The sequence below is a fragment of the Sardina pilchardus genome, chromosome 22 (genome assembly GCF_963854185.1).
Source record: "Sardina pilchardus chromosome 22, fSarPil1.1, whole genome shotgun sequence".
NCBI classification, from domain to species: Eukaryota; Metazoa; Chordata; class Actinopteri; order Clupeiformes; family Clupeidae; genus Sardina; species Sardina pilchardus.
This window is the reverse complement of record NC_085015.1, coordinates 25,095,900-25,117,921: the sequence shown is the minus strand read 5'-3', so window position 1 is coordinate 25,117,921 and position 22,022 is coordinate 25,095,900. Positions and strand designations below refer to the sequence as shown.

Genomic DNA, 22,022 nt, shown 5'->3' with positions numbered 1-22,022 from the left:
TCTCTCTCTGTCTCTCTCTCTCTCGCGCTGCGCTGACCTCAGGCCTGGAGCGCGGGGGTTGGGCTCGGGATTCTGCACGTGTTTGCCTGTAGGAGTCATCGCCCTTCGGAGTCGGGGCGTGGGTTTTCCCTGCGCTTGTCGTCGACTCCTCCACTCGCCCCCCTCCTCCACCCCTCCACCCCTCCCGCCCGCCCGCCTTTAAATCAGCGTCGCTCGCGGTGACCACACGCACCCGGGGCCAACGCCACAGGCGGCGTTCCCACCGCCGCGCCAGCCGTCCTCGTCCGCATCCCAAAACCAGCTGCAGTCCGGTGGCGGACGCCTCCCAAGTGAGGTCTCCAGCGCCTGACATCCCAGACTCAAGTCTCTCAAAATAAACAAAACATCTCCACATTCACTCCTCTCCTCCATGAGAAATGGTCTGGTGCTTATAGCAGTGATCTATAACAGTGATCCCCAAACCTTTAAGCTCAAGCAACCTTGTGTACATCCTGACTAAGCACATCCCTCTCGGCCTTTGATGAGATATTCAAAACATACGTCTGTGGATAATCTGATACGATTTTTTTGATAGGGAAGAGACTATCCAATAGATAGATAGATAGATAGATAGATAGATAGATACTGTAGATACTTTATTGATTCCCAAGGGGAAATTCACACATCTTAGTGATGGACACATGTATTTCAACAGGAATACGAGGAACCCGTACGCAAAGGTACGCTTCTATTAACACACCTGAAATCTGACAGTGCGTTTAATATGATGACTGGACACTGGAAAGCTCGACGATTCGTCAAAACACACGGTTGAATATTAGAAAATGGCTGTTAATCTTAATGTTATCGAGTTCGTCATCATCAAATCCAAATTAAATAACGAGGACCTTATCACGGGAAAAGAAGCTATGTTCTATGAATTGCTACATAGTTCAGTGCTGATTGATGACAGGTTGTTAAGTTTAACTTTGGCACAGGAAATACCTCACTCCACTTTTTGGCAATCACTCACGCTTGTGTTTTTGGCAGTGAGAATTCATAAAAAGGGGTGAGATTGTTTTAATAATTTCATCTGGCTCAGACTTTTCTGTCACCCGTGTATGACATAAGCACGGCTCTCTCATTTTCAGGGGAAACGTTTTATTCCCGGTGGAGGTGACATGTTGCAGTGGACCCGAGACACACATAGCCACAGCTGAGTGTTTCAACTAATGGTTTCAACACACACACACACACACACACACACACACACACACACACACACACACACTCCCACACACATGCATGTCCATGCTTGAGATGTTGTGACTATAAGTGAAAGTTATCTTATTGCTTCATCAGGATAGGTAATGCTGACTCACTGTCTCCAGTGTGTGGGTGTGTGTCTTTATGTGAGGGGCGTGTGTGTGCATGTGTGTGTGTCTATGTGTGTGTGACTTTATGTGAGGGGCGTGTGTGTGCATGTAGTGCATATGTGTGTGTGTGTGTGTGTGTGTGTGTGTGTGTGTGTGTGTGTGTGTGTGTGTGTGTGTGCCTGTTTATGTGCATGTTCTCTGTCATGCTCAAGTTGTGACGTAATCCAAAACAAGTTGAAACCTAATGGTGAGTGGCTCAGTTACAGCACAAGTGTTTCTAGGGGTATCTGATGCGTCTGCAGTCCCCTTCAGCAACCGTAGAATATCAAGAGACAAATTTAGCAGAAACTCTGTTTTTATCATCACTTTCCTAATCTAGCTTTCCCAAGCTCACTCCCACTCCCTGACACTTTCACACACACACACACACACACACACACACACACACACACACACACACACACACACGTACACAAACACAGAAAACATACGCTAGACTGAAGGCATCTGTGTGTGATTAGAACAGCAGCATACGCATACCAAACCATTCTCCTCCTACATCCCCCCAACCCTCCCCCTCCCTCTCTTTCTCTCTTTCTCTCTCTTTCTTTCCTCTCTCTCTCTGGCTCTCTCTCTCTCTTTCTCAGTCTCTGTATTGCTGCTTCTTTGCCTGGGACCAAAGGTCAGTATGATGAGCCAGATCTCCAGACCATCTGTTGACATACAAATGCATGTGTGTCTGTGTGTCTGTGAGTGTGTGTGTGTGTGTGCGTGTGTGTGCATGGGAGAAAGCGAGAGAATCCATGTCGGTGTGTGTGTCTGAATGCACTGTATTCATGATCGTGAGAGCGTGGGGATTTGGACATTTGGACAGCTCAACACAGCCTTTAGACTGCCAAAACAATTCTGTCTACCTGAAACCCACTGTTTCCACTTGTTAATACAGCCTCTCATTTGTTTAACATCAATTAACATCCAAAATAGGACAATACCAGGCCGGCAAAATGTCCAATTATTAGATTTTATTTAATTTCACTTCCACTAAACATGCCCAGACATGTAGAGACTTGACCCCAAAGAATGAAGTGGCCCAGCGCACTGTTAGGCAGTCAGTAAATCATATTGCAGAACACTAAGTGTCCTTCTATCTACTGCAGGGTCCCCCCAACCCCTCATTGTCTAAACAGACTCTGTTTCCATAGTGACCCCCACCCCATAATCCTTAATCTCCATGGAAACTTGTGCTGAGATGGAGGAGGAGGAGGAGGAGGAAGAAGCCGACTAAGGAGTCAGGCATGAATAATGTCGAAGAGACAGCCTGCGCTGGGAGAAGGGAGGGGGAAAAAGAGGCGAAAAAAAGAACCAAAAAGGGAAAAAAAGAGGAAAAAAAGGAGTGGGAAAGAAACCAAACGGACACCCAGAAACATGGAAAATCCCTGGTTCCCATGCCAAGACTCCAGTGCCGAGCAAACATAGCCCGACTGGGACCGAACGCCTGGAGGGTTAGCGGGAGGCTAGCGGCTGATAGCGCTAATCAGCGGTACGTATGTTCTGCTAGAAGGGCAGCCGTGCATGTGGCCATAGGAACACACTCCTACTGCAGCAGACGGCCCCCAAAAGGACGCATCTCAAATGGAGTTTCCAGAGAATTTCCTTCGCGGACGTAGCCCAGCGCTCTCAGCGCGCTTCCTCCGACTGGCTCTTAGCGCTGTGCAAACATTCCTTCGACCCCATTCACATTTACATTTGTTTATCTATCAGAAGGGATTTGGCAGGGGCGGTATGCGACGCTATCGCTTTATCTTCTTCTCGGGAACATTATTAGCAACTTGTGTACAGTATGTTAGCCAACTCCCCGCTCTCTCATCTGTGGGATTGCTCCACAGGGCCACAGATGAATGAAAATAAATTCAAAGCAGGAGGTCAATCAATGCTTTCCCATCACAGATATTGCTGTATTATCTGGCACAAGCCACGCAATGTATTAACAGCATATGGAGCGCACATTGTAGACGCACATACAGCAGCTAATGGCTGTAATGCAGTATACTGTAATGTGGTCGTTTTAATGTAAGTGAGTGATACAGCTGTAATGAAGATGAAATTGCACTGCAGCGCTGACACCTTACATATGGACATATGTGGAAAATAGCAGCTGGTGAGTGGACTGGCGCTAATGCTTCTGACCTTGGATCGGTCAGAGGCATGAGTACTTGATGGCTTGGGTGTTTTTAATCATGCAAGTGAATGTGAAGCCAACTATAAATTCACCCCGACCTGCTCTATATCTCTCTATAAAACACACAACACAATAGGCATGAATACATCGGTCAGATGGTTATAAAGTGGTACAAATTATAGCAATGCAGGCATGTTGCACTAATGGTACACTAATAAATGTAATTATAGCAATATGGCCGCTGAGTAGCACGGCTTCATTTTTATCACTGTGGTCGCAATTATAGTCAATAGATATGTCTATTACCCCTTCTGTGGTTAACCATGAAGCGAAGGTAATAAAGTATGTGCGTAGGAGTGTGTATGTGAGCCTCTATGCTCTGTGTGTCTGTGTGTGTGTGGTTTTATACTGAAGGTACATTTCCTGTATGTGTGCAGGTCAGAGTTTGTGTGTGTGTGTGTGTGTGTGTGTGTGTGTGGTCGGTGTGTGTGTGTGTGTGTGTGTGTGTGTGTGTGTGTGGTTTTATAAGCTACTGAAGGTGCATTTCCTGTATGTGTGCATGTCAGAGTTTGTGTTTGTTTGTGTGTGTGTGTGTGTGTGTGTGTGTGTGTGTGTGTGTCTATGAGAGTGAGTGTTTGTCTGCACAGTCACTATGCCATAGAGCACACACGTCTGCATGTGAGCAGCGGCTCGTGTTGCAGGCCCCCCAACACCAACACCAACACGGCAGGGTGCAACTGACATGTCTATCTTTAGTCCGACTCTATTTCAGGGTAGGAGGGCTGCAGCGATATGACGCTGCACACACCGCCTGTACACACACACACTCTCCTCACACTCCACTCGCTCTTTTGTTTGCCACTCTTCCTGGGCAGGAACCCTCTGAAGACCCTCAAAATTTGTCCTGGCAGTGGTTCCAGGAGAGAGCACCGATCGGCTTACCGGCCCCACCCTGCAGGGGTTTCCCCTTCCATGGAGCCCCCCCTCGCCACCTGCCCGGGACCCGGGGCTGACACCGTGCCCCACTTTGGAGCCTCGGGACTGGGGGAGGGGGAAGAGCTGGCAGGGCCCTTGAAGGTACGTGTGGAGGGCTGTGTTTTCATCGTAGAGCGAACTCTGCTAGCAGGTAGCTGCGCGTACTTCCGGGCACTGTTTCGCTCGGGAATGCGGGACAGCCGCACAGATGAGCTTTACCTGCAAGGTGGGCTGCATCCGGCGGGGTTCCTGGTGGCTCTGGCCGTGGTGAGAGGAGAGCGGCCCCCCATCCCGGATGCTGATCGGCTCCTGGAGGCTGTGGAGTGCGCCGCGTTCCTCCAGGTGGAGGCGCTAGAGAGTCACCTGACTGACATATTGGACACTGACAACTGCTTGCTGCTGTGCCAAGCGGCAGCGACATATGGCTTACACAAGCTGTTTTCGAGCGCCGCCACTTTCATTCGCGATTCCTACCGTGACCTGAAGTGGGCGGCAGAGGAGTCCCTGCACCCAGACATCCTCAGCTACATTGACTCGCTCACGCCAGCCTCCTTCATAGCCTTGGGCACTCACACGCCCTCTATGGAGATCCTGCAGGACTCTTACCGCACCGTGTGCCACCTGGACGAGGAGCAAGGCGTCTGGAAGTTCCTGACCGACCTGCCGGTACCCGCCAGCACCTCCATGGCCGGCGTGGCCGTTCTGGACGGACGACTGTACGTGATCGGAGGTGTGGTGGGGGTCAGCAAAGTGTCGGTGGACGCTGGTTTCTGCTACGACTCGCAAACAAACTCCTGGACCGACATACCGGGTCCAGCTCAATCTCGCTACGACTTCACGCTCCTCGGCCTGGAGGGTAAGTTGTACGCGATAGCAGGTGAGCACTCCAGGCAGATCATGTCCTCTGCCGAGACCTTCGACGTGGCGTCGGGGACCTGGTCTTTCATAAAGCACACGCCGAGACCCGTGGCGGGGGCCGCGGGGGCCGTATGCCGGCGCAGGATCTTCGTGTGCTTCTGGAAGCCTCCGGACATCTCCGACATCTACGAGTACGTGCCCGCCACGGACGAGTGGACGCTGGTCACCACCATGGTGCACCACCAGAGCTACGGCCACTGCATGGTGGCGCACCGGGACAACCTGTACGTCATGCGCAACGGCCACGGCGACGACTTCCTGCGCTGCCTCATCGACTGCTACAGCATCACCACGGGCCAGTGGAGCACGCTGCCGGGACACTACATGAACAGCAAGGGGGCGCTGTTCTCCTCCGTGGTCAGGGGAGACTCGGCCTTCACGGTCAACCGAGCCACCACCGTCGAGTTTAACGTTAGCATGCAAGGGTGGAGGCAAGTAAGGCAGATGACCGGTTTCCCGAAGAGCGGATCGCTATGGACTTGTCTACTCCGACTGCCCAGGAAGGGATTACCAGAGGAGCCTCCGAAACCAGGGAACGTGGAGGAAAACGATGAACAAGAAGTAAAAGAGAATGGTCTTGAGTGTTAGAGGATCATTCTCTTATTAAAAACAAACTTTTCTTTTGTCTGACAGGATGTGGAGGCGATCAGATATTCAATACGATTTGTAAAGCAACCATTTCGGATTCATGAATAAACATATTTCTACGTGTTTTTGTAAGCCCTGTCTGAGTGACTCAGAGTTTCTCTGGCCCTGACTCAAGAATATCATTCATGCACATCAACTCTGGCCATAACGACACAACTGTGCACAGACACACACTACAACAGCGACAACAATTACTACTGTTGCTTTGGATCAAATAAATCGAGGAGCATCCTTTATGGAGTTAAAAAGACCTTTGTGTTTTGTAGCAAATTAGCATGCTCACTAGTGGATGGCTAACAAACGCAAACAACAGCACATATTGCAAAGATACCCATCTAGGTAGCTTGATTACTAACTTATTCTGGTGATACAGTTGACAAATTCTGCTGTAAAGGCTGGGTTTTTTAAAGATTCTCACAGGTTTCCAACCTGAAGCACAAAACTGCACGATGAATACCAGGGTACAACATTTAGAGGGAACAACATGGTGTGCTTATCTCGTCTACACGCGACCAAATCCTATCATCATTTTTATACAAACTAGCTTCTTACAGAATATACCATACATTTGCAAAAACATACATAATGTTGCTCAACCAGTGAGGGTGTGTAATAAAACATCCAAGAGTCTGATTTGGTATCTTTGTGTTTTTTTTTACAATATGCGTGTTTGTTTGTGTTTCTGTGTGTGTGTGTGTGTGGTTTTATACTCAAGGTGTATTTCCTGTATGTGGTCATGTGAGTGTCTGGTCCAGTTCTGAGACCTCTGGCCACTCACCCTGACTCTTCTATCTTTAGCTCACCTTTACTGCCAAGGGACCCGGCTATGTGACGCTGGACAAACAAACATTTGGTACCACAACACACACTCAGCACCCTTCTATTTACTCTGTTTCCCACCAGGAACTCTCTTAAGACCTCTAAAATTTGTCCTGGCATTCGTTCCAGCGGAGAGCGCCGATCGGCTTACTGGCCCCAGCCTGCAGGGGTTTCCCCTTCCATGGAGCCCCTTCTCACCAGCTGCCCAGGACCCGGGGCTGACACCGTGCCCCACTTTGGAGCCTCGGGACTGGGGGAGGGGGAAGAGCTGGCAGGGCCCTTGAGGGTACATGTGGAGGGCTGTGTTTTCACGGTGGACCGGACCCTGCTAGCAGATAGCTGCGCGTACTTCCGCGGACTGTTTCGCTCTGGAATGCGGGACAGCCGCACAGATGAGCTTTACCTGCAAGGTGGGCTGCATCCGGCGGGGTTCCTGGTGGCTCTGGCCGTGGCGAGAGGGGAGCAGCCCCCCATCCCGGATGCTGATCAGCTGCTGCAGGCTGTGGAGTGCGCCGCGTTCCTCCAGGTGGAGGCGCTAGAGAGTCACCTGGTCGACATTTTGGACACTGATAACTGCTTGCTGCTGTGCCAAGCGGCAGCGACATATGGCTTACACAAGCTGTTTTCGAGCGCCGCCACTTTCATTCGCGATTCCTACCGTGACCTGAAGTGGGCGGCAGAGGAGTCCCTGCACCCAGACATCCTCAGCTACATTGACTCGCTCACGCCAGCCTCCTTCATAGCCTTGGGCACTCACACGCCCTCTATGGAGATCCTGCAGGACTCTTACCGCACCGTGTGCCACCTGGACGAGGAGCAAGGCGTCTGGAAGTTCCTGACCGACCTGCCGGTACCCGCCAGCACCTCCATGGCTGGCGTGGCCGTTCTGGACGGCCGTTTGTACGTGATCGGAGGTGTGGTGGGGGTCAATAAGGTGACAGTGGACGCTGGTTTTTGCTACGACCCGCTCGCAAACTCCTGGTGCGAAATACCAGGCCCCACACAATCTCGCTACGACTTCACGCTCCTCGGCCTGGAGGGTAAGTTGTACGCAGTGGGGGGTCAGCACGCCTGGCAGACCATGTCATCGGCCGAGGCCTTCGACGTGGCCGCAGGTTCCTGGTCTTTCATAAAGCACGCTCCGAGACGCATAGCAGGAGCAGCGGGGACCGTGTGCTGGCGTAGGATCTTCGTGTGCTTCTGGAAGCCTCCGGACATCACCGACATCTACGAGTACGTCGCGGTCAAGGACGAGTGGACGCTCCTCACCACCCTGGTGCGTCCGCAAAGCTACGGCCACTACATGGTGGCGCACAGAGACAACTTGTACGTCATGCGCAACGGGCCATGCGACGACTTCCTGCACTGTCTGATCGAATGCTATAACATTACGACCGGTCAATGGAGCTCCCTGCCCGGTCAGTACATCAACAGCAAAGGGATGCTCTTCACCGCGGTCATCAGAGGAGACTCGGCGTTGACCGTCCAGCGATCGGTCACCATGGAGTTCAGCGTCAGCACCAGAGGCTGGAGGAACCGCAGGGAGATGACCGGCTTCCCCAAGAGTGGATCTCTGTGGACCTGTCTGCTCAGACTGCCCAGGAAGGGGTCAACACAGAGGTCAGACAGCTTGACCAGCGTGGAGGACCACGATGGAGAAGCTGCAGTGGAGGCTGACCTTGAAGGTCGTGAACAGACATTTCTCTGAGACAACAAAGTCTTTGGTATGCTTTGTTTCTGTGCTGTTTGTCTTTTTTGCCTGACATGCATATAAACCATCAGAAACAAGTCCTTTGTTCAAATCAACATGATTTGGAATCTGGCACTTGGACTATTAAACACATTTGTACATTCTTTTGTGAGAGTTTGAGCAACTGAAACATTCTTTGGCATCTATGCACCAAATTCTTTCTCTCTCTCACAGACACACACACACACACACACACACACACACACACACACACACACACACACACACACACACACACACACACACACACACACACACACACACACACACACAGTACTGTACAGTACATCTGTGCTTTGTACATAATTGTGTGTACACACACATACAAACACCCCAAGCACAAACACATGCATCCAGACATTGCACAATGACAAGTGAGAAGTCATGCCTGTACACAATCAGTGGTTGAGTAGTACTCATCATTCACATGTATCATACAGTGTGTCGATATTAGCAAATGTATCAGTTGGTATCGAGACATCAAATAGGCTATTATATTCTTACTCTTTACTGTGAATAAAATATACTAAGAGACATTGGTGATGAATCACAGTGTGCTTACTGCTTAGGTGTATTTACAGACCTGCAAACTGAGTAGGGATGAAAAAGGTTACATATTTGCAAAGCAAACCCCTACAGGGGGGTCTGGGGGCATCATCCCCAGGAGAACAACTCTGGAGATTTTATTTTGTAAATACAGCATTCTAGTGTACTCCGAGAAGAAAATAAAGGGAACAAAATGCCCAAACCAGGGGTTGAAAACATTGCTCTTTTCAATTGAAGACAACGTTGTACATGACATTTAACTCTATTTTCACTGTATTATCAATATTTGTAGTTGCATTGTTTGTAGGCATATTTCTAATTGCAGATGGCTTGCCATATCTGATGCTTAGCCATTAAACGTTGAAACGGCCTAGCACGGATCATGCACACACTGTCAGGTCATGGCGCAACGGCACGGAGTCTAATCAAACGTTCCTCAAGTTCATCAAGTGTGTTCCAGTGAGTACCTGCCCACTTCAACCACTATACACATACGTGCACAAACACACACTCACACTCACACACACGGACACAGAGACACACACACATACACACACACACACACACACACACACACACACACACACACACAAGAACACACACTTCCAGCAGCAGCTTTTCCAGTCGGCTCTCACACACCTCCCAAACCGCTGGAGCAGCTGCTCTTGATCAGGAGCAGAGCCTCTGTCTCTCTCTTCTCTTGTTCTCTCTCTCTCCACGTCTCTTCAACACGTTCCTTCCGTCTCACTTTCTCGTTTCACTCCGAGAGAAAACCCATCATCAACTCCCCTCCCCGCGCGTCTCCCATTAGCTCTCCGCCCCATTCCCCCTCGCCACACACACACCTCTCCCTCCTTTCCCTCTCTTTCTTCTCCTCTCTTTTATCACGCTGGAGAGGAGGATTAATACCCTGCCTTCCGCCGCTGATTGCTGTGCATTGCTCTGCATATTAAAGGGCTGGGATTTACAAGCTGTCAGCAGCCCTTGCTAACCTGCGGATGGGAGAATGTTCGTGGTGATTTGCAGTGCGGTCCATAAAAGTAATAACAACCTAAAGGACAAGAAGGAAGGGGTGGGGTGGGGTGGGGGTGTTTCAAACCAGCGTGAGAACCAGATAAGGGGAGCAGTCATATATGACAAACTTGTAGCCACATGGGGAAGGTTTACAAACCGCTAATCGAGATGAATGCTAATAGCATACCGCTATGCTAATAGCATACTGCTACGCTAATAGCATACTACATTCACCACCAGCTCCTGGTGGTGCTACTGGTTGAATGCCTTCAGATAAGGTACTTGTGAGTGTGTGTGTTTGTGATGAATGACAGTGGTGACCTAGTTCAGACAGATGTGCGTTGGAGAAGCTCAGGACGGGCGCTGAGGGCTCCATGGATACTAGTCCCCCCCCCCCCCCAATCCCCCCTCCCTAAAAAACAAATATTTGGCGCGTGTCGGATGACAGCATCAGCAGAAAACTGCACTGTAGGGAAGACGACTTCCAAAAACACGCCAGCAGAGAAGGACAAAATCCGTTTGGAGACCGTTCTCTTCCCCCTTCCTCCCACGATCCTGCCAAACCCGCTACAAACCCAAGAGAAGTCACAGGTCTCTGACACGTCAGCACTTTTTCAGCACTTTTTCACAACTTTCAGAAATAAAGTCAATAAACGCCAAAATTGTTTTGACTTTAGCATTACTGGTGAATCATATCTTACAATGTGGCCCTATGAAACCCCTTCCAGATGCATGCAACAGTTCAACACCCTTCAACAGCATCAACGATGCAGGTGTTAGACTTAACATTTTAGTGTTCCAAAGAAGCACTCAAAAAAAGAACTACAGCTGCAGAGAATGTTAATGCACGACAGGCGTGCACTAACACGTAGTGAGTGGAGTCGAGGTGATACATTGATGGTGTATTGATCATGTGATGGTGATATGTTGGCGAATTGATGGGCATGTGTTAGCAAATATATGAGGCGGAGCAAGATACTTCACCAGAAGCCACTTCCGGGAATCCGGAAAACACAAAGGTTAATGTGTGTGTGTGTGTGTGTGTGTGTGTTTGTGTAAAAATCCCCCTTTAGCAAAGCAGAGGCAGTGACCACTCCATTGAAGTCTATGGCTCTGCTTTGCATAAAGAGGGATTTTGACCACCCTCATGAGATCCGGATTCCCGGAACTGGTCTCTGATGAAGTATTTTGGTCCGACCGCCTTAACAATCATAGGTGTTAGTGACGATGGCACTGGTGATCGTGTGACTGGAGGGTGGGTGCTCACCGATCGAGGTGGAGGCAGCTCTGGAAGACTCTTCTGAGGGCCGGGAGCATACTTCCCATTGGCCTCTGTCTCAGCTCTGTGGTCTGCGGGGGAGAGAGAGAGAGACGGGGAGAGAGAGAGAGAGAGAGAGAGAGAGAGAAAGGTCAGTCTCAGTAATGTCTTGTCATGACAGGCTCGTTAGGCTGACTCATGGGTTGAACTCCTAACACAGGATACAGTTCACATCCTACTCTGAAGCACTGCAGCGGGGAATCATGGGAATGTAAGCACTGCAAACGAGTCGACTGTTTACATCTCTTGCATTAGCTGCCTGCAGGTCGTTTATGGGCTAGCGGGTCTAGGGTCTGTTTGTGTCTGCTTCTGTTGAAACCCATAGAGGAGGAGAGAGGGGTTTCTTTTTTTTCTGAATGGCTCGAGGCCATGTCGCAACTGCGCTCCTCAGGCATTCCATTGACTTCCTCTCTAAAGGATCCCATCTGCCGTACTGCAGGAGAGAGCGCACTGTGTGTGTGTGTGTGTGTGTGTGTGTCTGTGTGTGTGTGTGGAGGGGCGGGCAAGATGGTGTTTTTGAAAGATTTTGAAAGAGGGCGAACCCCATGAGAAAAGTTGTGACACAAAGATGTGTGTTTGGTCACTTGGTTACAGTAGCGTCACTGCCAGCCTGATGTCACAGAGGTTTACTGTGCGTGTGTGTGTGTCTGTCTGTGTGTGTGTGTGGGTGCGTGCGTGCGTGCGTGCGTGCGTGCGTGCGTGCGTGCGTGCGTGCGTGTGTGTGTGTGTGTACACCTGTGAATGAGCGTTTGCACATGTTTTTCAGATTTTAAGGTCAGGCTAGTCTTTGCTCTTCTCACAGCTCCCAGCCCTCCTCTCTCTCTCTCTGAGTGTATGTGTGTGTGTGTGTGTGTGTTCCTATGTCTGTGCAATTGGACTCTACACTCCTCTGCCCAAACTGCTGTGTTTAGTCATGATAGTTTTCATTACAGTTCCCGGCTCCAAGGAAAATGTTTACCCAGGTCTTGTCTATCAGCCAATGGGCACAGTCACTCCTAAACTGTATTTAATTCCTCAAATTGCTTTAACGACTTTGGTAATGGTGTGTGGGTGGAGAAGAATAAGCGTCTATCTCTTCCTAATTCCATTGCCCGTCAGAAGTTCCAAAGCGATCAGATAACTTCATTTTCAAGTGAGATTACTCTGCACCAGATTGGCTGGGATTGGCTGTCAGGGGCTCGTGTGGGAGGATATGACTAACAGTTCCGATGAACCCGCAGGTGTTCCCTCTTGTCGCCCCAACACATGAAAAACAAACACGGCTCCCCCACGGCACGGGGGAGAAGAAAGGGAGGAGGAAGGAGAAGAAACGGACGACAAGTGAGGGATTTTTCCTCCCCTTTCGGTCTCGCGGCAAAGCTGCCTTCCCGAACGGACGAGCGATGACTTGGCTCGTTCATCTGGACTGATCAAAGAGATTGTCCTCCCTGTGACCGTCTTTGCAGATCAGGACTGTTTTTTTTGTTTTGTGGATGAGTGTTAAGCTGGAATCTCTCTCTCTCTCTCTCTCTCTCTCTCTCTCTCTCTCTATTGTGGGCCTCCATTCCTCATGGAGGACTCTCAACTCTAAATACAACAGCTTGGCCTCAGATGGAGGTCTGGTGAACTTGGGGGGGGACGCTAAAGGGAGGTTAGGGAGACAGCAGACAGGAAATGGGGGGGAGGGTGGTGGGGGGGGTGATGGTGGTGGGGGGGGGGGGGGGGGGGGGGTTGAAGGGGTGCGTTTAAGGGGATGGTGTGGAGGGAAGCTGTAAAGGGTGAGTTCAACACTTTTTGGCACCCTCGACTGGTCACCACGCTGAAAACAACACTGGTACTTCCGACAGCAATGGGAAGTGTTATGGCACGCGAGCACAAAAGCTCAGAACACAGAGAATATGGAGAGTACAAAAAAAGGGTGGGATGATTTTTAAAATAGAGGCAGGATGCAGCATGTTTGCAACAAGTGCAACAGAGCCCTCTTGACAGGTCATAGGACACAGTTTCTCCAGAAGAATCCAGGGGGCATTTAAGAATGAAAGAATATCATATCTACGCTAGGATATGGGTTCACTTAAATTGAGGACAAAACAGGACAAAAAAAACATTGTGTAGTGTGCAGTGTATTGCTGGCACATGAGAGCATGAAACCATCAAAACTAAAATGCCATGGAAACAAAGCACCCCTGTCAAAGACAAACCTGTGGAGTACCTTGAAAGCTGACAACAGGAGTTGAAGACTTCACAAATGTAATGCCAAACCATTTGTGAATGAAATTCAAGACTTTGTAAACAAAATTCAATACTTTTAAGCCCTTCATTTGACAATATTAGATCTGTCTCACCTCGGTCTGCTGGGCCGACGATGACTTTATTCATGTAAATGTACTCCTCATCCCCACCTGTCAGAAACACACAAACAAAAACAAAGACATTTTTGACATGGGCAAGAAACTTTGCTGTCTTTACCTTAAACAATTGGTTTGAATTTGAAGCACGCTAAGATATGAAGAGAGTGACGATTTAACTACAATTCTGTATGTCTGCAATTTATTGGCCTCTACAGGTTTAACAGTAATTCTTCTTTCTAGGTGATTGACCCTTCCTTCAGTGACCTCTGGTACACATGAAGCCTCACGAGAGACTGACCGAGACTCTTTCAGGCAGCTATTGGCCACCAGTGAGTTGCTGTGTGATCCACTCCATTTTTTTCCTTGGAAAATATACTGTAGCTTCAAAGGACCTTCCTCCGGAAACTTCTGACAGACTGTCATGCCCTCCAGAACCTAGCTTAGAGTTATGGCCAATGACATGACTCGCTTTTCACACGAGCTCTTTGTAGCAGTTGAACCTTTTTGTCTCCCCTCTCATTCACTCAAACATGCACTCCCAGCAGAGATGGGGAATGAACAGAAGTAGGTCTGTCTATGTTCTCTCTCTCTCTCTCTCTCTCTCTCTCTCTCTCTTTCTCTCTCTCTCTGTCATACTTCACCTCCCCAAATCTCTCCTCTCTTTCGGTTTGTCTCTCTTGGCCTCTTGGCTCTACCTCCCAATGTTCTGGCCTAACTCCCGCAGCCTGCCCCTCAATACACATATTCTTCAACACTCCCTCCTTCCTTCGCTTCACTCTCTCTTCTTCTTCTCTCTCTCCCTGTCATTCATTCTCTCACTTCTTTTTCTTAGTCATCTCCTCCCTCTCAGTCTTTCTCTTTTCTCCATCATCTTTGACATGACCTCTCTCTCTCTCTCCCTCTCTCTTCCTCTCTCTCTCACTCTCTCTCTTCTTAAGCCCTGAGTGCACCTCCTATGTCTTGGCTCTTCACCTTCAGATCAAAGGCTGTGCTGCAGCAGCTGAGTTGGTAGGGGGGGGGGGGGGGGGGGGGTGGAGGGTTAGGGGCCAGGCTCCTATCACAATAAAAGTCCTGCCACAGCCCTGAGCCTCAGGCTGGAGTCCTGATGCATGAGTGTGTGTGTGTGTGCATGTGCCTGTGTGCGCGTGTGTGTTTATTGCTTGCTCTGCAACAGCATGGCTACAGCGCCTCAATGTCAAAGCACAGCCTTGCGCTGTCTGCTTGCAGTTCCTCCATTTATCCCCCACCCGTACTCCCCTGCAGGTATCACTCTCAAACTAAATGTACTTTATGCTAACTAACTCCTAGTCACAGCCCAAAGAAACAAAAAAGCAATCTAATTAAATGAAAAAGTGTGTGTGTGTGTGTGTGTGCACGCGTGCGTGTGTGTGTGTGTGTGTGTGTGTATGCATGCATGTGTGTGTGTGTGTGTGTGTGTGTGTGTGTGTGTGTGTGTGTGTAAGTGGGCGGGGGGCAACAGGTAAGGAGGTACAGTAGGTAGGCTATCCAGAAGTCACAGGCGAGTAGCTTTGATATGATTATGAGGGGAGAGACAGAGGAGTTGCGAACGCGTTTTTCTGCTCCAGTGAAAACAGATTGGGGGATTGGTGCGATGGAAATGAGGGCTATTTATAAGCCGCTACTCCAGAGGAAGTGAGTCTCCCTGGAGGATAAAAACAGCCTCGGAAAATGATACAGTTTGGAGCCAGGGGAGGAAGTCGACAGAGCCTGAGACCAGAACGTGGAAGCCTGTGTCTCGCTCGCGCTTGCTTTCACTCTATCGCCTGTTCACTTCTCAAAGAGAAACGAGAGAGAGAGAGAGAGAGAGAGAGGAGACAAAAGGGGTGGTATGTGACAGTGAAAACGCTGCAGAGCTTACACGATTATGAAGGGGGGGGGGGGGCGTGTGAGAAAAGAAAATGACTCGAATGCTGTGCACAAAACTTTTTTGGAGAGAGAGAGAGAGAGAGAGAGAGAGAAAATGGAGGAATGAAAAGCAAGTCAAGAGCATGACAAATGAGAAGATGAGAGGACGAGAGGACGAGAAGACGACGGAGAGATGACAAGCAGAGAGCCAGCAGCCCCGGTGTCTCTGGGACGCCCTCCAGGCACACACTAAACATGACACCAGTCGGCCAATTACTGAACTCCTCCAAAAAGTGAATGTAGGAGTGTGTGTGTGTGTGTGTGTGTGTGTGTGTGTGTGTGGGTTGCAACAACAACACGAGGCTGATAGGCAGATGGTTCATATGCAGGGGAAGGAGAATGCTGTGCATGTGTGTGTGTGTGTGTTGTGTGTTTGTGCTTTTGCACAAATGCATTTGTGATGGCAGTGGTCAGTAAACAATATAATGACCACAGCTAATTAAAAGTCTGTGTATGTGTGTGTGTGTGTGTGTGTGTGTGTGTGTGTGTGTGTGTGTGTGTGTGTGTTTGTAACTCACATGAACCATTGGATGTGTAGGACTGCAGCAGGTCTGTGAGGAGGCTCTTCTGAACTGTGGCGTTTCCGCTCAACTTCTCCGCATCCAGCAGCTTCAAGAACCTCTGCAGCTCCTGCAGCAACCGCTCCAACACTGAGGAAATACACACACACACACACACACACACACAGACACACACCACAGACACACACACACACACATACACATTATGGCGTGGTTCCCTGAAAGGTTAGTCAGCACTATGAGAAGATGAACTGAAACTGAAACTTTGCCACCCCCTCCCCACACACACCATAAATAGATGGAGATTCACAGATACACAGCCATCAATGCACAGACATTAGGGCAAATCCACTGGATATAATGCTGCCAGAACTCCAGTCAGTGTCCTCATTCACAAACAACATCAAGTAATAACAAGTATCAACAAGTAATCAACAAGTAATTAACAGTATTCAAGAACAATGAAACAGTGTACCCTATGTAATATGAAACAGTGTAGCCTACCCTATGTAATATAAACCTCAAATTGCATTTCAGCACTTATTCTACTACGCCTACACTTATTCAACACCTATTCATTGTTTCTTTGCACCTGAGAGTTAGTATGCTCGAGTACAAGTCTCAATGAGAACCGATGCCCAGACTACCTCAAAGACTCCGAGGCCCCATAGACATGAAGTCCTCCCCACTCTCTGGTCTGGCCAGTTTAAGAATGGACCTGCCTTGTTCCGCGCAGTCAGAGCAATCAGACGATCCCGCTGGGATGACCTCACCCTCCCTTATGACATTAGCTCCCCGGTCGGTCAGCGTTCAAAAACACATTCCACCGAAGGGTCGAAAGTCACATGCGCTCCTTCGTGCACGTACTGTACGAGACTTCGGGCCGCTCAAAATGAAGGCCTTTGAAAGGAGCCCTTATTGGGAATCCGTGCGCAATCCGGAGGGATTTTCAAGAGGAGCCGTGTTGGATTTCAGGATTTGAGAAGAATTCCCGAATACAAAACCGTTCTGTTGTGTGTCTTACATGTTGCGGCCATGAGTTTGCACATCATATCCTGTGCTGATGTTTTTTTTTCTCTCTCTTTCTCTCTCTCCCTCCTTCCTTCTCTCTGTGTTTTCTTTCTCTGATTGTGTGTGTGACCTTTCCCTGAATTGGCATGTTTGCCTGTGTGTGTGTGTGTGTGTGTGTGTGTGTGTGTGTGTGTGTGTGTGTGTACACGTGTGTGTGTGTGTGTGTGTACGTGTACGTATACGTATACGTGTACGTGTACGTGTACGTGTACGTGTACGTGTACGTGTACGTGTACGTGTACGTGTACGTGTGTGTGTACGCATGTGTGTGTGTGTACGTGTACATGTGTGTGTGAACGCGCGTGTGTGTGTGCGTGCGCGTGTTTGAGAGTGCACGTGTGCGTATCTCAATGCATGAGAGTGTGGTTGTGTCATTTGCGTGTATGAGTATTTGAGTCTGTGTGGTTATGCGGTTACGTGTATGTGTGTACAAGTGTGCACTTGCATATGTTCGTACATATTTGTGTCTGTTTAAATGTGTATTTGTGTCTGCGTAAGAGGGAAAGTGAGTTTACTATGAGAGAGGTTCTAGTGTGTGTGTGTGTGTCTGAACCAGCAGAGGAGGCGGCTGGAGGCAGGAAGGGTCAGGCCTGGGCCAAAGAGGTGGGGGGGGGGGGCAGAGCTGCATGGAGGGAGGGGGGAGGGGGGCAGGAGCGAGGGGGGCCCAGGAGTAGGGGAGTCCGGGGTGAATGGGTGCGCTTTGTCCCTCTGCCCAAATGGGCGCTGCCCGGCCCACACCACTCCTCCAGAAGAGCCGGAGACCGTCCCTCTCTCTCTCTCTCTCTCCTGCGCCAGCCCGCCCGCCCACCCGCCTGCCTGGAGATGCTGTGGGGTGCTCTTTGTGTGTCAACCCGCCCCCCCCCATCTACACACACACACACACACACACACACCACCCTCACCGAACCCCCAGCACACACACACACACACACACACACACACACACACACACACACACACACACACACACACACACACACACACACACCACCCTCACCGAACCCCCAGCACACACACACACACACACTCCCTCCTTCGATGGGACACAAAAACAAGAGCCTGCTCTTCGGTTCCTTACTGTGACAGGCTGTGAGGGAGAGAGATTGAGGGAGACAGAGAGAGGAAGAGACAGAAAAACAGCAAGAGAGAGAGAGAGTGAGAGAGAGAGAGAGAGAAAACAGAAACAGAGAGAGGGCAAAAAGAAGGGGTGTAGACGACGAAGCGCAGAGAAACTAGGCCAAATTCCCATGGGGTGTTCAGTCTCATTAAACAGCAGCTTAAGCGCAGCTGAATCCGGCACCCAACAAGTCTGTCAGTTCTGTGTCTCTGGCAGGAACACGCCCGATGATCGATCACTTTAGTGCAGTAATCGTCAGCCATATTGAGAGGGTAACAACAATGGCAACCTCCCTATATGACTGCACCACTCAACTAGTTGCATTAGCAGTTGTTTGGGAGTCGTTTTCTCCTCTCTGAAAAGGCTTGGAAGTCTCTCACCCTGTTCTGAAAATATTTATCCTCTGTTTGATCCCTCTCTGCTGTCATGGGGAAGCCAGAAGGACGGACAGATGCGGATATAGCGAAAAAGAGAGGGACAGGGGGAGACAGAGAATGAGCGAAAAAAAGAGGGAGATGGAGAAATTCACCAGAATTTCAGAGGAAGGTTAAAGAGGGAGCTTAGGGGAAATCATAACATGTGGGGAAGAGGTGCGGCAAGGGAGGGAGAGAGAGAGAGAGAGAGGGAGAGAGAGAGAGAGAAAGAGGGAGGTGATGGAGAAGGAGACTAGAGAGAAAAGTCTCTATATAATAAGCAGGACCACATCAAAGGCCCTCGGAAGCTGACCTGTGCGGTGGGGTTAGGTGTCATGTGTGTGTGTGTGTGTGTGTCCAACACACACAGAGAGAACCCTGAGGGTGACACACCCAGACTATACTGAATGCATGGGTAAGAGTTTTAATACACACACACAAACTCACACACACACAAACTCTCTCACACACACACACACACACACACACACACACACACACACACACACACACACACACACACACAGGCCTGCGGGCGCGAGTGTGCTGGTTGCTGGAGACGAGGCCGGTGCCTTCGCACCCCACTGTGAGCCTTCCATTACAGCAGCGCAGTGCCCTCACTGCTGAGTCAGCCAGAGCTGCCCAGATGGGGAGCCCTGCGTCATCACTTCGCACACACACCATACTAGAGGTCTGGGTGAGAGTTTTTACACACACTCACACACACACACACACTCTGACACACACTACACACGCACGCTCTCACACTCAGACGAAGATGTTTGTTACGTCAGAGCGAGAAAAAAAAGTATCATGTTTTCCCTCTCTGCAAATCATTAGCGCTAGCTGGATGCTAACGGTTTTTATGTTGTGTGGTTTGCTTTTAATGTGGGCCCAAGCATTTTGCCAGTGTGCAAACAAACAAATGAGACGCTCAGCCTTTCCCCCAGCACAGGGCTTCTCCCCAATGCCTTCGTTTCTCAGCCCACTCAGCCAAGAATGTGCACCCCCACACCCCCCGCCACACACACACACACACATACACACACACACACATACACACACACACACACACACACATGCACACACACACACACACACACACACAAACTCACTCACACAAACACACACACACACACACACACACACACACACACACACACACACACACACACACACACACACAAACACTCACACAAACACAAACACAAACACAAACACACACACACACACACACACACACACACACACACACACACACACACACACACACACACACACACACACACACACACACACACACACACACACACACACTGCTGTGCCCCCACCCTCCTTATTCGGCCCCCTCATCTTCTTCCCAACAAACATCTCACCCCCCCCCCTCTTGCGTTTTCAGAGATTGACTCAGATGCCCTTCTCGGGAGGGACCCTGGGAATGGACCGTCAGCTGACTGGTGGTCTAGCGAGAGCTCCGGGGTTTCCACTGGTTACCGCTTGGCCGGCGGCCCGCCGCGGTTCCGCCACGGTTCTCACTCGGGTTCTCACACAGATGGCTACGCCGCAGATCGGGCGAAAACATTTAGTCTTGCACTTCCCTATAGAAACACTAGCACCTTGACATTGCACGTCTGGAGATGGCAGAAACACGCTGACTGAATCCCAACGCCTCCTCCTGCGGTCCAAGCCCTGAACGAAGATTTAACTGACATCCGGTGATAAGTGATTGAGTTTGAGAGGCTGTACGGGTTCAAAAGGGCTCAAATTGTTGCAAACACTTTTCCGTTGCCGTTTCCCTTTTCCCTTCCCGTTGTTCACTGATGGGGTTTTTTCTTCAAGCTTAGAGCCTCCCTTTGGACATCCTTAATCCCTCACACATTTTAGCGGGAACGTGCATCAAAGTCTGCAAGTTAGTGAGATTCAGCGTCTTACTTCCTCGTCTCCAGGTTTAAGAGCTGTGGCCTCGTGTGCCCTGTGTTTACTCCTGGAGGCTTTGTCTTTCCATTGTTGACCTTGTGTCCAATACAAAGGGAGCAGCCGTATCAGTTGCCTTTTACCTGAGTATTTACCAAGGAGGGAATTTCCTCAGTATTCAGTTGAGGGTTTACACTTCCTGCTTGCCTCTGCTCTGACTGAGCTCTCTCTCTCTCTTACTCTCTCAAGCACACAGACTCTCTCTTTCTCACAAACACACACACACATGCAGATGTACGCACGCACAGACACATGTGTAGACATGCACACTTACACACTCTTACACACTTACAAACACACACGCGCACACACACACACACACACACACACACACACACACACACACACAGTATGCAGTCATATGCACTCACACTTAGTTTGCAGTCATATGCACTCACACTTAGTTTCAATTCACTTCCTTGTAGCTGCATTGACATGACCATTCATGCACAGCGTTTCCAAAGCAGACTGTTCCAATAAAACAGTGGTATTACTGTAAATGAATAAGGATCCTGATAACGGAATATCCGTGCTCCTATCATGACTTTGTGTGATCCCATTTAGTCTGTATTGAGTTTACTACTTCTGTGAGATCCATCTGAGACTACTGGAGTGCATAGTTTCACAGCACATCATTTCATAACTGGGTCTCACCCAAGAGAGTCTGGGTAAACAAAGACAAGCATCATGATGATAAAGACATAATCATAAATCCTCAGCTGAAGACATATTACAAAACATTTAGGAGTAGTGTGTGTCTCTTTAAAAGCAGGAAAAAAAAGAAGAAAGCTATGTGTCTGAAGATGTTTCCCCACAAAAGAGGACAAAATACACATCAGTCTAAATAAAGGTCTGGTTTCGAACGGCTATTTAGCTATCTAGGGCATTTCGGTGGCATTTTGGCGCTCGCTAGTGTCCAGTGTGGTTTCGATTTGAGAAGCCCTATTCCCGTCCGACACTCAAAATACGCCCAGAACACCAGCTGTGGTTCATGCACTTAGTGGGGAGCACCAGGCACCCGTGTCAGTCCATCCTCAGGCGCGTTTCAAAAGCCACTGCTTCTGCTCGCAAATGCTCCAAAAATGTATCGGAAAAAAAAAACGCCAAACAAAGAGAACTGTGCAACAAGTGGGTGGGTGGTTGAAGCC

At 49.5% G+C, this 22,022-nt stretch overlaps 3 protein-coding genes across 3 annotated transcripts in view; 2 read left to right on the top strand and 1 right to left on the bottom strand.

Moving 5' to 3' along the window:
* Positions 1–22,022, bottom strand: part of afap1l2 (actin filament associated protein 1-like 2) — a 51,804-nt gene that overhangs the window by 18,914 nt on the left and 10,868 nt on the right. Inside the window, exons 2-4 of the mRNA XM_062527060.1 lie at positions 16,297–16,428; positions 13,847–13,903; positions 11,472–11,554 (exon numbers count right to left, since the gene is read on the bottom strand). Coding sequence (XP_062383044.1) covers positions 11,472–11,554; positions 13,847–13,903; positions 16,297–16,428 — 272 coding nt within the window. The remainder of the gene's footprint in view (positions 1–11,471; positions 11,555–13,846; positions 13,904–16,296; positions 16,429–22,022) is intronic.
* On the top strand, positions 4,361–6,160 carry LOC134070137 (kelch repeat and BTB domain-containing protein 13). Its single transcript, XM_062526384.1, has one exon. It carries the CDS (start codon positions 4,507–4,509, stop codon positions 6,013–6,015), a length of 1,509 nt encoding a protein of 502 aa, XP_062382368.1. The 5' UTR covers positions 4,361–4,506; the 3' UTR covers positions 6,016–6,160.
* On the top strand, positions 6,943–8,748 carry LOC134070280 (kelch repeat and BTB domain-containing protein 13-like). Its single transcript, XM_062526577.1, has one exon. It carries the CDS (start codon positions 7,076–7,078, stop codon positions 8,600–8,602), a length of 1,527 nt encoding a protein of 508 aa, XP_062382561.1. The 5' UTR covers positions 6,943–7,075; the 3' UTR covers positions 8,603–8,748.

Bases quoted from the DNA above. Each gene is read 5' to 3' on its own strand.
- LOC134070137 (XM_062526384.1), top strand. From the start codon at position 4,507: ATGGAGCCCCCCCTCGCCACCTGCCCGGGACCCGGGGCTGACACCGTG.
- LOC134070280 (XM_062526577.1), top strand. From the start codon at position 7,076: ATGGAGCCCCTTCTCACCAGCTGCCCAGGACCCGGGGCTGACACCGTG.